Source organism: Pyxicephalus adspersus, chromosome 3 (assembly GCF_032062135.1).
Source record: "Pyxicephalus adspersus chromosome 3, UCB_Pads_2.0, whole genome shotgun sequence".
Taxonomy (NCBI): domain Eukaryota; kingdom Metazoa; phylum Chordata; class Amphibia; order Anura; family Pyxicephalidae; genus Pyxicephalus; species Pyxicephalus adspersus.
Genome location: NC_092860.1, coordinates 87,772,628 through 87,787,162, shown reverse-complemented (window position 1 = coordinate 87,787,162; position 14,535 = coordinate 87,772,628). Strand labels below are relative to the sequence as shown.

The 14,535-nt window shown below is 34.9% G+C and overlaps 1 protein-coding gene across 3 annotated transcripts in view; it reads left to right on the top strand.

Moving 5' to 3' along the window:
- Positions 1-14,535, top strand: part of UNC5C (unc-5 netrin receptor C) — a 234,855-nt gene that overhangs the window by 194,641 nt on the left and 25,679 nt on the right. For 2 of the 3 annotated variants that reach the window (XM_072405589.1, XM_072405588.1), the window contains 3 exons: positions 5,957-6,022; positions 10,293-10,484; positions 14,099-14,443. In XM_072405589.1, coding sequence (XP_072261690.1) covers positions 5,957-6,022; positions 10,293-10,484; positions 14,099-14,443 — 603 coding nt within the window. The remainder of the gene's footprint in view (positions 1-5,956; positions 6,023-10,292; positions 10,485-14,098; positions 14,444-14,535) is intronic. The other variant, XM_072405590.1, reaches the window with a different exon arrangement.

Here is a 14,535-nt window from a genome sequence, read left to right as displayed (position 1 = left end):
AAAGGCAATTTCTTATTTGAGCTTAAGTGAGAGCACAATAGCTATGACTGGTACATCAGATCTTTGGAGTACTAAACACAAATGTATAACACTTATTTTGAAAAAAAAAAATCCTTTAAAGTAAAACCGTAACATTGGGTTTTGACAAAAGCATACCTACAATTCTTTCCTGTTATGCGACAAAGTGAAAGTTGTGCTCAAGCACCTTCTCGTATCTTTATTTTTTCTTTTAATACAGTAAAGTATTTAATGGTAAAACTTTTTTTTAGTTTTTGAAAGAGTAAAAAGTAAAGCCCATTTAAGCCATTTACACCATTGGTCCAATCAGCGCATTATCAGAATGCGCAATGGTATGTACATTAGTATGATGTAGTGTCATTTATTATGAATGTGATAATGTTCTGGGTGTAAATGGACCCTCAAAGTGGAAAAACAGTCTGGCACAAAATACAGTAAAAAACAAACCTCCCAACTCCTTATTGCCCATGTAGTTATCATACCTGCCTTTGTCCCAGTGTAATGTCATTTATGCAAAAAAAAAAATATCTGCAAAACATTAACAGTTTTTTAAAGACACGGATAGCAGTCAAAACTAAATCTAAATTTACAAAAAAAAACTAATTTGGCTATATATACAATTTCCCAACCTGTAGTAGATGAAAGGATTGTTTTTGTAAAACTGGTCTTTTAGATTACATGAAATATTTACATGCTTTACCACACTTACACACCAGGTTTTTTTTGGATCATAATAATATGAGTCTTAAATTTCTATGTACAGGATGAGTTTGCAATTTATATTAGGAGATTGTGTTTTCTGCTTGATTCCACATCAAAATCAGCTTGTGGTGCTTTTCCTGTTTTATAATGTTTGGCCAGTTGCATGCTGCAGTCATGCAGAGAAGGAATTTGAAACTAGATATCAAAAGAGTTTGGAATGAACTTTACAGTTCTGTGCTGATTACTCTGGGGTTGCCTGAGCATCCCAGTCTATTTATTGGTGCCCCGGGGAGTCTGACATCTTTAGCTTTTTATTATACAGAATGGTTATTACTGTACATTCTCATTATAAAATTTTGCAGTAACTCTAGTGTAAGCCAGGCTTGTTTCTGATTATTTGGCTAATCATCCCTGATCTGGCCACAGTTATACTCATGTCTAATATTCAGGCACCTTCATGACATTATCACACCAGTAAAGCAGGTAACACAATGCAGTAACTGGGTAAATCAGGCTTTTCTATGATATTCTAGTATAGCATATGTATGTATGTATATATATATATATATATATATATATCTTATTTCCAGTATTAGTATATATTTTGTTTTCCATATTTTTAATAGCATACCCCATGCATATTTTGTATTTTGTGTCCTAACAAAAAAAAACCTGTGAAAAATAACTGCAGCATTTAAATTGCCATCATAACACACAATAGCATAACAAAAAAGTACATGCATATGCAGGTTCTGTGTCAGCTGATAGACATAAATTACTTTTAGTTCTTCTAATATTTTCTAACCTAAAGCTTATAAAAAGTAAACTCCTGCTTTAAATAGCATTTGAGTTTTTTTTAGATATCACATTTTTATTGCCAGTAGTGTGAATAGTAGATAAATGTTTTTCAATATACCCTTTTTTAATTTAGAAATTCTGTACAGAATGTCCCTTTCTAATGTAAAGATATATTTCCTCTTACTTTGTCATATAGCCCTTAATGATAATTGGTGTACCTCTTCGAGGTATGGCAGCCCATTAAAACTTATGTTCAGTGGTTCAATAACAGATGATTAATAGCAGCTTTTTTATCTTTTAATCAATTAAAAGCTTAGGCAAAGCATTTGCTAAGAAACATATGTCAACCCACTGTATGCAAGTCAGTAATCAGGTAATCAAATACTGCAGTGATCTTTTGAAGTGTACTAGAGCACTAGACACTCCGCTGAAGCAAGAATGAAATACAATGCTGTCTCACATATATCACCTTGTAAAACGTAAAGAACCGTCCTTTCCCAAGAACTCATCTATTTTAACGGTGTTAAATTGAAGACCAAGGATACTTGGCTTAACCATTATGGACTAGAAATTTGCATATCTCATATCATCATTACAGAATATTGGCAAAGACAAAAAATTGATTTGCCTCAAATGCAGTTGGACTGTGTAACACTTGATATAAAAATGTAAGCATATATTACACATGTATAAAATTATAAAAAGCCCAATTCAATAAAATGTAATACAGGGATAATGAGATCCCTTTCAGCCATGTGACTGTAATATTCAATTCTTATTGGCTTTCCCTGTCCTTGTTTTTGAAATCAAGATTCATTATCGTGTTTTGTTTGCTAAATTATTTAGTTGAATATTTTATTTTATCTTTTCATGTTAACTGTAAACGTAAAGTAATTCAAAAGTTACAGACCATCCGTACCATACCAAGCATCTCAGGGTACCTTAATATCCCTTTCCCTATCCTAATAAAGTATATCAGTGTAGGGATGGCTAAAACCCCAAATCATTTTTTTACTGCCTTTGCCACTGTTTGGAGATTTCCTTTTACTTCCTGTCCTGATTACACAATTGGAAAAAGTGAACAAAATTCACATTTTGAAGAGTATTCAGAGGAACCTCACAACAGTCCCCATGACAGATATGGGGTGAAAGGTTTTGGTGGCTACACAGACAACACCAAAAAACTTTATAAGGGGTCAGACTCTTTCACGCTGTCCTATTATTGTTCATTGAAACCCCCCATTACAGTGTTAAGGTGCGTACACACTTCCAATTTTTATCGTTCCAATCAAACGACGAGCGATCGATTGGGCAAAAAATCGTTAGTAAAAAAGTAACCAACGACGCCGACGAACGAGGAAACTCGTTGGAAACGAACGACCGGACCGGCGGATCGGATTGGACGACGATCGTTGAACATCGTTCGTGTGTACGGTCGTTCGTTGATCGTCCATGTTCAGAGCATGCGTGATGAACGAATGTCCGTTCACTTTCCTGTCGTGCACATAGTTCCTCTATCGCTTAAACGATCGTATCTATTGTGTGTACAATATCTACGAACGATCGTGTCGTTACCTCTATGTGCAGGATCGGTGCTATACGATCGTTCGTATATATCGTGCAGGAACGTTCGTCGTTCGTTTTCCGACGATAATAATTGGAAGTGTGTACGTAGCTTTAGGCAAGTTAGCAAATAAAGTTAGAGGTCATCTGAACTTTTAATCTAGCATGTGTTGCATTGGCAGTAATCGATTCTCATCAGTGAATATTTGAGGGAATGTCAGATTCACTGCTTTATAAATAAAGTATTAAATATTGTAAAACAGGTATGATCATACCAACAGCACTGAGAATAATTTTCCAATATGCTGTTGACAACTTTTATTTTGGAGCATCCTACAGTAGCTAACACAACAAGCTGTAAAATGACATAAATACCAGATACCTCTGTAAAGAAGTGCTTAATTTTACATACACTTTGTTATTAGCATTTATTGCTTGTACTGTTATTTTCTATGTAGTGACGGTGACTCAGGAATACAGTACAATGTACAATTTCAAGACTGCAACACAGAGTCTATCAAACACACGAGGCTGTAATTTATACAGTGCAATATTCCAATGAGGATAGTGCATAAAGTGGATCTCTATTATCTACTGCTGGAATGCAGTGTGACAACATTCTCCCTAACTTTGTTATCACGGGAAGGCCAGCTGCTACTTTTTTATATAATTAGCATGAATCAATTAGCTGTTGGTTTGTCATACTTCTGCTAGTTTTAAGACGGAGAACCTTGTCTATGCTAGTTCATGAATTTGATAAAAAGAACACAAAGGAATTGTCATGAATCTCAATATTCTCCTGGCTAGATAATCCTGATCCTTTTTGTTCATTTGTGTGTGATTAAGGTACTTGCCGCTCTTAATTATCATGTAATTATTATGCAGGAATTAATTATGGATGTGCACACCACATGTGCTGCTTTGATGATTAAACATATATTTTTACAGAGGCAGTAAAGACACTGACACCTTTAATAACGGTATAATCATAGTTAGCCTTAAGCTGAGATGAATAGATTTATCTGTTACGATGATCTAGTAATGAGCTGCTTGTCCAAAACTATTTTAATATTTTACCTTATTTTCATCTAGATCTTAGGATCAAACAACTTAAATCTATCACTAACAACCTAAATCTAACACTGTATTATATTAATACATAGACTGAAAGATATGAATTTGTATAGTTTAGGTGTATCCATAGATAAATATAGAAGCAAAGAGCTTAAGTGGCAGGATTTAACTGTCATCTATCTATCTGACACAGGTTCTCACACCTACTGGTAACTAATAAATGGCAGTTTGACAGTTGCTGTAATTGGCAGCTTGTATCTGAGTATACAGATACAAAGTATATATATATATAAATATATATATGTAAAGACAGTAAATTCCCACATAATGTTTACGTGATAATTTTATATATATATACTCTCTCTCTCTCTCTCTCTCTCTCTCTCTCTCTATATATATATATATATATATATATATATATATGTGTATATATATATTACTGATTAAATTATTTTACAGTGACAGTAAAGAGCAGCAGTATGGCCCTTCCACAGTGATACTGCTACTAAAAAAGGTACATAATCTCACAATGTACATTACAGTAGTATGCTATTGAATTTAACAGGAGATCAAAACAGAAAAAAAGCTGAGATGATTGTCAAAGTCATGAAATCAGCCTTTTATTGGTAACGCTGAAAGGATAAAGATGTCTTAACCATAAATGTATTAATATTTTACCCTACATATTAGATTTGATAATTAGACTCATTCTGCATAGGAAAATACAGGGAGCTTATATTTGTTCCATAGACAGGGAAACATCAATACTCTAGACTAGCATTTCCAAACCTTTATACTCCTGAAAAACATCATTAGTGTCATGCTTGTAGCTTAGCCAAGTGGTGTTAGACCTGAACTATTCAGGCACCATCCGGTCAGCCACTGATCAAGGAACCACTGTAAACCCCTAAGGAAGCCTGGTAGAGAATGGCTTATCTGTATCTAGATAAAATTATATTTTTAGGATTTTGAATCTAGATTATGAAGATGGCCCATTAGATCCACATTACAGACACCTGTGCTGTCATATTGTTATTGACTCCAAGGAAAGCTCCATTCTCCTAAGCAGAGCAATTGAATTGACTTTTATTTGGTAGTTAACGTTTTCTTTGCTTCCAAATGACTCGAGTCAACAGAGCTTTTGTCAATGCTCTCACATAGAGAATCCAAATAGATTGCTGAGACCCTTCCAAACCACACGCTAGCAATTCCTATCAGTATTCTAAAAAGAAATAGACATGCTTTATTTCTGCTGCGTAGATAGATATACCAGCATTTTAAGGGTTGTCATGCATTCATATGGTTGACAGTGCTTGCAAAATTCCCAATAGATTAGCTACAACAAGAGCTAATAAACAAAGCTTAAGACACTTTCCCAAATGGTATTCATCCAAAACTCTATCTACATAGTGCGGCTGAACACGTATTTATTACCACTGAGGCATATGGCAAGAATAAAAAAGAGATTTTTCTGTAGTCAAATGACCTTTGACGTCTTAAATAAAATAGATCCATTAACGCTTATGTTCCACAGTAGAAAGTATTTAAGCTTTCCACAGCGAGTGAGTTTGGAAAAATGCCTCTGCACTTCATTCTGCTTCCTTAATAACTGCAGAGAAGCAGACGCTAGCAGTATGGTATTAAGCTTGCAGAATGTCTGCATATACAGACTCTTACCTTCTAATTACACCATATTTATTCCCTTGATTATTTTTATTTTACATCTGTTTGTTTCATTTATTTGATTTTTGTTTCCTTCTTTTTCTTTCTTTTTTTTTTTCTTGTTTGTTTTCTTTTTAAGGCCCAATTTACCCTCTTTCACCCAGAACCCATGAACAGAAAACAGAGAAAGAAATTGGAAGTCCTTGTAAGTTCTTATTTTTGTTTTATGTTAATATAAGTTGTTTTATTTCCCATTTGGTATTTTCTGCTTGCCTAAAGCTAAGTTATATTGAGAATTTAATGTAATGCATTGTTTCCATTATTTGCTTTTAAATCCCATGTGTTTTACAGCCCTTTACTGCTGTATTTTATGATGTTTTAACTGATTCTTACTTGGAAGTCCCTTAGACACGATTTCTGTCATGGTGGATTTGTAATTTCTGTACTACAGAAGCTTCATGACCCAGACAAGTGTTGCAAAAAAGGGGAAAAGGGAGTATCTAAAATGATGTAATGCATTGGATAACATGGTCAAACTTTAGTGTGCTGATTAGGTTGTTTATTAATTTTTAGACACACTGTTCAACTGAAGCTTTAGGTGTAGAGGCATTGAAAGCTATTTTTTTTCACAAATATCTATGACAGTGACCCAAAAAATGGTTTACAAATCTTGCTTGTAATGGTCAAGCTTTTTCAAGGCTACAACAAGATTTCAGGCTATATGTGTGAAGTATTGAATAGTCCATTTGTTGGTCATTTGCTGCCAGGATCATGTCAGACATTTTGGCACAGCATGTACCAAATGTTAATTCACCAAATCAAGTCTGGTTTACCTTTTATTTGCTATATGGCTAAATTAGCCAATGGTCGGTACACTCGTGAAGAGATGCTGCAATCCTCGCACAACACAGTGGATGGTGGATGTATGAAATACAATATGTATTGTATTGACCACCTCCTTTGAAACCAATAGTTGGATTTGTGAAGGTCTATAAAGCTTTAAACTATAGGACAACCGCTCTAGGATTTTTAATAGATTTGTTACGCAACTCCAAATCTATCTATCATTCCTCAGGGTATGTTCCCCACATAAAATAGAATTTCTTAGTGTTTCTGTAAACACAGAATACATTAAGTATAGAAAGAAAACTCTAAAGCTTCAAGCTGTTTGTCTTAGCTTTCAACAAGTATAAAACTGAACTGATCTTTCCATGTCATCTACAGTGTTATTAAACTGGCTTTGAGAAGGTGGGGGGGAGGGGGGCAATTCTGTTAAGTAAAACAAGCACTCAAGTTTCTTGTGTTATGCTGTGAATTAGTTGCCTGCAAGAAACAAATCCATAAAGGCATGAGAAGAAAAGTTCTGAACTATTAGTATACATTTCTGCTTTCTGCCTCTGGTCTATGGTCAGATCATTGTAATCTTCTGATCTGTGTATAGGAAGACCTTGTAGGCATAAAATCCTGAATCAGGTAAACACTTTGACACATGCTAGAAAAATCTGCACCTTACCAAGCGGCCATCCACATACATAGGGCAAGGTAAAAGTCAATAATCAGTGATCTGAACAGAGACCTTAATATATCAAGCATATTGCAGATTTAATGATAACTAAAAAAAAACAATGATGTTTATAAGGACAACATCGTAATATTAAAATATTTTTCCTCTAAAAAATATTGTGTTATAATGAAAGACTCAAACATCTGGACATTTTTTTCTCCATGTCAGATAAACCCGTTTAAGTCTTAATCTAATTTAATATGGAAACAACGGAAAGATGTTGAATCTAGACAAAGTTTCTCATCATGTTAGTTTGCAAAATATAATTATGAAAATTGAGCAAGCGCTCTTCCAGGATCATTGTATACACATGTCTAACACAAATCTATACACAAATCTATTTTTTTAATAAAGGGTTGAGGATTGACATTATAGGTTTAAAAGGCAATTATAGACAACAAGTAAAATCAATAGATGAGCTACAAATGTTTGGTCTCATGCAAGCCTGTAAATACGCTTAAATCAGGAAGTTCATTCACCACCACAATCCAAGATCTACTGTTAGGGTCCTGAAGGTATTTTACAAAATCCCTGGGGAGAAATTCTTGTACTAAATGCATGATAATTATCTCTGTGCTATGTATCCCTAGTAAGGTGTGTAGATTCACATTGCATTTGGACAGCCTAAAAAAACCATAATGCACAAAAAATTCCACAAGCTGTTGTTTTAAAAGACTGCAACTTACTGCAGTGCACTGGCAAGGTGCGTTTAGATAGCAGTGTGAAATCTAGGCTAAATTCAAGCTAGTGCTTAAAAAATGCTGCATTTACCACTCCCCTGCCGCCTATTGTCATCCACCTAGGTCGTAACAGGAGATAACCATGTTGAAAGCAGTACTTTTTATATTTTATTTTTACTTTTAATTAAATGATGCATCTCTTGTAAATGAAATTGTAAGAAAAAAAACTCATTAATTTCAACATTCACTTTTTTTTGCGGGGAGGGGGGCTAAATGCAGTTAACCACAATGGTACTGCAAAAATCACTAGCCTGGATTTAGCGTTAATAATACAATTTTTTCACATCATCCCATCATCCCTTTGTATAGCAAGGATATCAAAAATAGCCAGTAGAGGTTATGTTTGAGAACAAAAGGGATCGGGGTGGTTTGGTGCAGTATAATAATGCCATGATAAAAAACAAAACAAAAAAAGGATGTCGTGAAGAACTGGGCAATGTGTTCCTTGCATGTATTTCATGCCTTAGATTTCAGTTCAATTGAGAACGTTTGCCACTGTGTCCACATAAATATCAAAGTGCCGAAACCCGATAAAAACAGCATTCTTTCTTTTGAAGCTTTTTGTTTTTTCAAATCCATGACATCCACAATAATGTCAGTAATGTCAGTAATTTAACTGTTGGAAAATTAAATACTGTAGAAAGTCCCATTTTCAGTGTTTTGAAAACTAATTTTGTGATAATTTCCCCTTTTGTTTGTATTTAATCTGCTGTATTCAGCATGCAATTTCAAAACCTTCAGTTGGTCTGTGCAGCTGCTAGCTGTGGTAGGCCAGTTCATATTCCTGGCTTATCAATAGTCTGGTCTTCAGTGTAGCAATTCTCACTGCAGGGATAGCTGTCCAACAGAAATAAACAATATTATACCAGATACAGTTAAGGGAATGCTTTTAAATGTATCAACACATGGATGTAGAATGAGCCAGCTGCCATTTCTAGTGAATTAGATTTGGAAGGATATGCAGTGTAGAGTAAGAGCCCTCTCATAAAATTCTCCAAGGGATGGCCATAAAGCAGCCATAAATGCTATTGAAATGCCTTTCACTAAGAACTGGCCATCTACTCCTGTTCCCAGTTGCACAATGCATTCATTAGTGCTACTTGTGTCGTATGTTTTATCCCCTTCAAAATGATTTCTCTCATTTATGATTGTTTGAGCCGTGCTTTAGGATGGATAAGCCATGCTGTATTGTTTGTTTAATGCAATTTTTAAAATATGTTGATTTATAAGTTTCTGGGTATAATAATGCATGACTATGTATGCTGATATCAAAATTATGTTATCTTTAAATTATAGCAAAAACATATATATATATAGCTTGTAAAGAGTGGTTGCTTATAGGAATTATTTTTCGTTTTATACTCCAATTTGTAACAATCTGAAGCAAGCTGCACAACTGTTTCTTGGATCTGTGTTACATTTATATGTACCTGAAATAGGCTGCCAATTTCCAGTTAGAGTTAAAAACATTTCCACAGTTTTAATGGCAAAGTTGTATGGTTCTGTAATTTATATCTCGTCAGCCTCACACAAATGCTAATTTTCACCAATATCTATAGAACAGAAGATCATGCATGGTCTGTGCAGTGCTCACTTGTTGCTAAAAATGAATGCTGTGATCATGTCCAGGGTAGTTCAGAACACAATTAGGACAGAGACAACCTTTTGCAATTTAAAATGGCTACAAACAGCAGTTTATTCAAACTATTATTATGTGGAGAATAACATATAAATATACCTTTAAAATGTCCAAATTTAATACCAATCTTACAACCATAACAACATAACAACTCCACCCCTGTAAACAATAACATAACCCATTCCCTGTTTGACACCAAAAACGCAGGTCCTGAAAGGCAAGGTCCGCAAAATATCCAAAACTCGTTTACTCCAACCCGCAGAACTACAAGGATCAGGGCCTCAAGGATCAGAGCCATTAATTGTTAAGTACCATCTCTAAAAACAGTTTTTTTCACCCTTTAACTGGGACCACACCAAAGATGGTTCACCCCAAACCCCAGTAAATGTTAAAACTGAAATCTGCAAGCAAGTCAATAAACAGTACAGATTATTTAGATAAAAGTGTGATTTTTCTGAGAAGTTAGCCATCACAATTTATTGAAAAGTGTCACTTTTCTGTAATTCTTAGACATTCTTCTCTATCTTTTTAGCTGCTCCAAGCTCAGACAACGTAGCCCTCTATGTTGGAATTGTCATTGCTGTCATTGTGTGCCTGGCCATCTCCGTCATCATTGCTTTGTTCGTCTATCGAAAGAACCACCGCGGTTTTGAGTCTGACATCATTGACACATCTGCACTAAATGGAGGGTTCCAGGCTGTCAACATTAAAGCTGCGAGACAAGGTGAGTGTAACATTATAAATGAATGATGGACAACAACAGAAATTAATGACAGCACAGATCTGGGAGTCATAGCACTGTATGCAGTGGTGTCAGTAAAGCAAACCTTTGGCTAAAAAAATAATCAGTAGCAACAGGTATCTAACTGCATAACCTGTCAATGCATTCTGTAGAAAGTCGACTTTTGAAGTATGCCAAAGCTTTCTGACATATAAATAACAAACCTGTTCCACAGTACATTGATATTTGCATATGAATAGGTACATCTTGTTCCCACTGAGCCTATTGATTGCTAGCTTATGTACTGCACACATATTGGTATCCAAAAATATCAAAACATGGGACTTTCAGGGCAGTTAAATCTTATAAAATTAATACATTTTATTTACATCATTTTAAAACGCATTTGATGCATCACAGATGATGACAGTCTCTCCGTTTCTTAAACTATATGCCTTGGTTTAAAATAACACTCTACTATGGTCAAATAGATGCTTGAATGGCAAGTTTTGAAAATCTCAAGGGAAAAACACTACAGATTAAATATTATGGTAGATGATTAATTTGGGATACCGCTGTTGTTGTGGTTTTAGCCCTGCTTTATACCTGCCTCCATACCAGGTGACAAAGTGCACTTGTAATTGATTTGCCTTTTGTGCTGATACATCTCTTTGCTTGTACTAATTACATCCCTGAGGAAGCGGACCTAGTCTGTGAAACGCGTCGGATGATCCCTACAGATGTAATGTGTACAAAGTGATCAGCCTACGTATGTTACAATGTTATTTACCTTCCTCTGAATTTCTATAAGGGGAGAGGCGTGTATCAACTTAAAATGATGTAAATAAATTGTATTAATTTTGTAAGATTTAACTGCCGTGAAAGTCACGTATTTTTTGACTTTTTTGGATACCATATTTGAACCTTTTTGGGGATGGTGGCAGTTTCAAGCTAAATTAATATCGGGCAAAATAATAAATAGTGCACACATATTGTAGAATATAGACTGGGATTGGCTAAAATTCCACTGCCAGGAAGAAAAAAAGCTTTGGGACGCTCTATCATGACTTTAGGCAGTAGCAGCTTTGTGCAGCATACTTCCTATCTAGTTGTTGTTACTCCTAACTTCTGGTATTAAATTTGGTTTTGAAGGGAAAACTATTCTATGAAAACAAGTATCACATTTTTATGATTCAGTTTCTGAATTTTTTATAAAACATCCTTTATTTGTATTTGCCAGAAACAATTGAATTGTCTTTTGTTTAATTTTCATGGGCAGCCTATGAGCAGATAGGAGGAGGATTTATCTCTCCCCCTGCCTCTCCTCTAGTTTATTCAGCTAGGTGTGTATTCTGAAAGGCAGAGCAGAATACAGTAAAGTGTTATAATTCCTCAAGAAAGAGAATCTACTGCTTGATATCTCTACCATTTTACGTCAGATGGTTGATACAAAATATTTATATGTAATGCTAAAAAAAGAACACCATATATACCTAAAGCAATGCATCTTTTGCAATGTGGGATATATTATGATATATTGGTATTATACATTTTGTATTATTAATGTTTTGAATAGGGTATGTTTGCAGCAAATCATGAAGTATTCATAAGGGTATAGTAACAGTTATGTGATTATACAAAATTTCCTAGCTGTATCATATTATTTATATATATATAATGTGTGTGTGTGTGTGTGTGTGTGTGTGTTCAAGATCCTGTTTCCTACAAATAAAATATACCTAGGAAGTACACAGACTTTGTTTTTTGTTTTTTTTACTATGGAGAGATATACCGCATATTATATGGTTTTGTTTGGAGAGAGGAAGTTTATAAATACATCCAAGAAACTACTGCTGAACTCCAGTTCCCTTGTCCTAAAAATGATGCATAGAAGAATTTCCTTATGGCTCCTACTACAACTACAATTGGCACAGCACGCAAACAACACCAATACCTAAAAAACAGCAATATGTCCAGAAGCTGGGATTTCAAGAGGCCTACATGTGGTACACAATCAATATAAAACTTAAAATAATTTGCAGCAACAGCAGCATCAAAAATCCATTACATATTTATACACTATATTGCATATGGCTACAGGGAAAATATAGCTGCCAGTCATCGGATAACGTGCTGAATTTAGCTCTGAAATAGGCCGTGCAGAAGCTTTTGGAAAGATTGTTTGTGCAAATTATTGGTGTTGTCTAAAGCCACCATGCTGCGTTGCTGCGATGTGTCACTGAATTGACTCCAGTTTTGTCAGATTTGACAACTAGATTTTTTTCACAGCTGACAGAGCTATCACTTAGGCCTGCAATCTGAATATTATATTTTTTTCTTTCAAATACTCTTTTCTATTTTGTGTGGACATGTTATAGTCATAGAAAAGCAGCCAAACATCATTATGATTTCTTCTTTGTTTGTACATAAAGCATATAACCCACTCGTTATCTTAAATTAGCTCCAATGTATGTCTGCAATTTACACATGCTGTCATATAGGAATACACAATTAACCTAAGAATATTTCTGCATGTTATAGGCTTAATTTGTAAAAGATTTAACTGATTTTCTCATCACATAATAGCTTTTCATGGGAAGTACGGTAAAATACTCTGAGCAGCAAGCACTAAATCTGCCTGATGGATTTCCCTCTTGTGCAATATCCAGTGACTGCCTATTGCATTTTTCAATATGCTGTTTACTTACAAATAAGCTTACTGGAAAAACATGACCATTAGTAAAAGTGAAAATGGTAACATTAGACATGACACCTGCACAGGATATGGAAAACAGAACTCTAACAGACAGACATTTGGACAGCTTAAAATTGAGCACACATAAGGAATACTGCATGATCATGGTAGATGTATCTCTCGACCATCAGCAGAGAACTATGGAGACTTGGTTGGAATGTTGCCTTTCTGCAAGTTTTACAAAGTTATTTTCCTAATCTTTTGCAGCTATTCTTAACCAGGGTTCTGTGGAACCCTAGGGTTCTTCCAGTGCTTGTTAGGGATTCCTGGAGTTTTAGCTAATTGACCTCACATCTGCAGGGGGGTGCATAGTTCACAGTTTAACGCCATTAGGAAGAGCCAGTGAAATGACACCAGTGATCTTTTAGCTGTCTAGAAGGGTACTCTAGTATTTAGACTATATAGGGCATCCTTTCCTGTTCATCACTGTATTGTGGGAAATATTTTTTAATTTCTTTTATCAGAGGTTCCCTAAGACCTCAAATTTTGCACATATGAATTTCAGCAGACTATGATGATTTCCAAGTGCTGCCAACCCTCTAGGAGAGTTTATGTACAGGGAGAAGAGGAGGCCGAAAAAGTCATGTAGTAACACTACATTAAAACTATTATTTTTTCAATACAGTTTAAAGCTTTTTTTCTAGTAATACATTTTTATGTAGTCTAGCCTATATATAATTATATCAATCAAGCTTCTTTGAAAACCTATACCCATAATAAATGTGATGTTTATAGACTGAATAAAATATACATCTATTGTAGGTGTTGTCCTACCAATAAGATGTTTGTTTTTTGGTTTTATAAACCCAAGAAAAACTGCTCAATTTTTTATCTACTAATCATAATTATGATTTTTTTGCAGATCTTCTTGCGATACCACCAGATTTAACTTCAGCGGCAGCAATGTACAGAGGGCCAGTATATGCCCTCCATGATGTATCTGATAAGATCCCGATGACTAATTCACCTCTTCTCGACCCTCTTCCCAATTTGAAAATTAAAGTGTTCAACTCATCTGGTGCCGTGACACCTCAAGATGATCTTTCAGATTATTCATCAAAACTTTCACCTCAAATTACTCAATCGCTATTGGATAATGACACTCTAAACTCAAAGAACCAAAGCCTAGCAAGGCAGACAGATCCATCATGCACTGCTTTTGGAACATTTAACTCATTGGGTGGACACCTAATCATACCCAATTCAGGTATGTGTCTGCACAACTATATATGGAACAGCAGTGCTAGCCTGGTGATAAAAAGGCACAGATATATGTTTAGTGTAAAACAGGTAATGTGT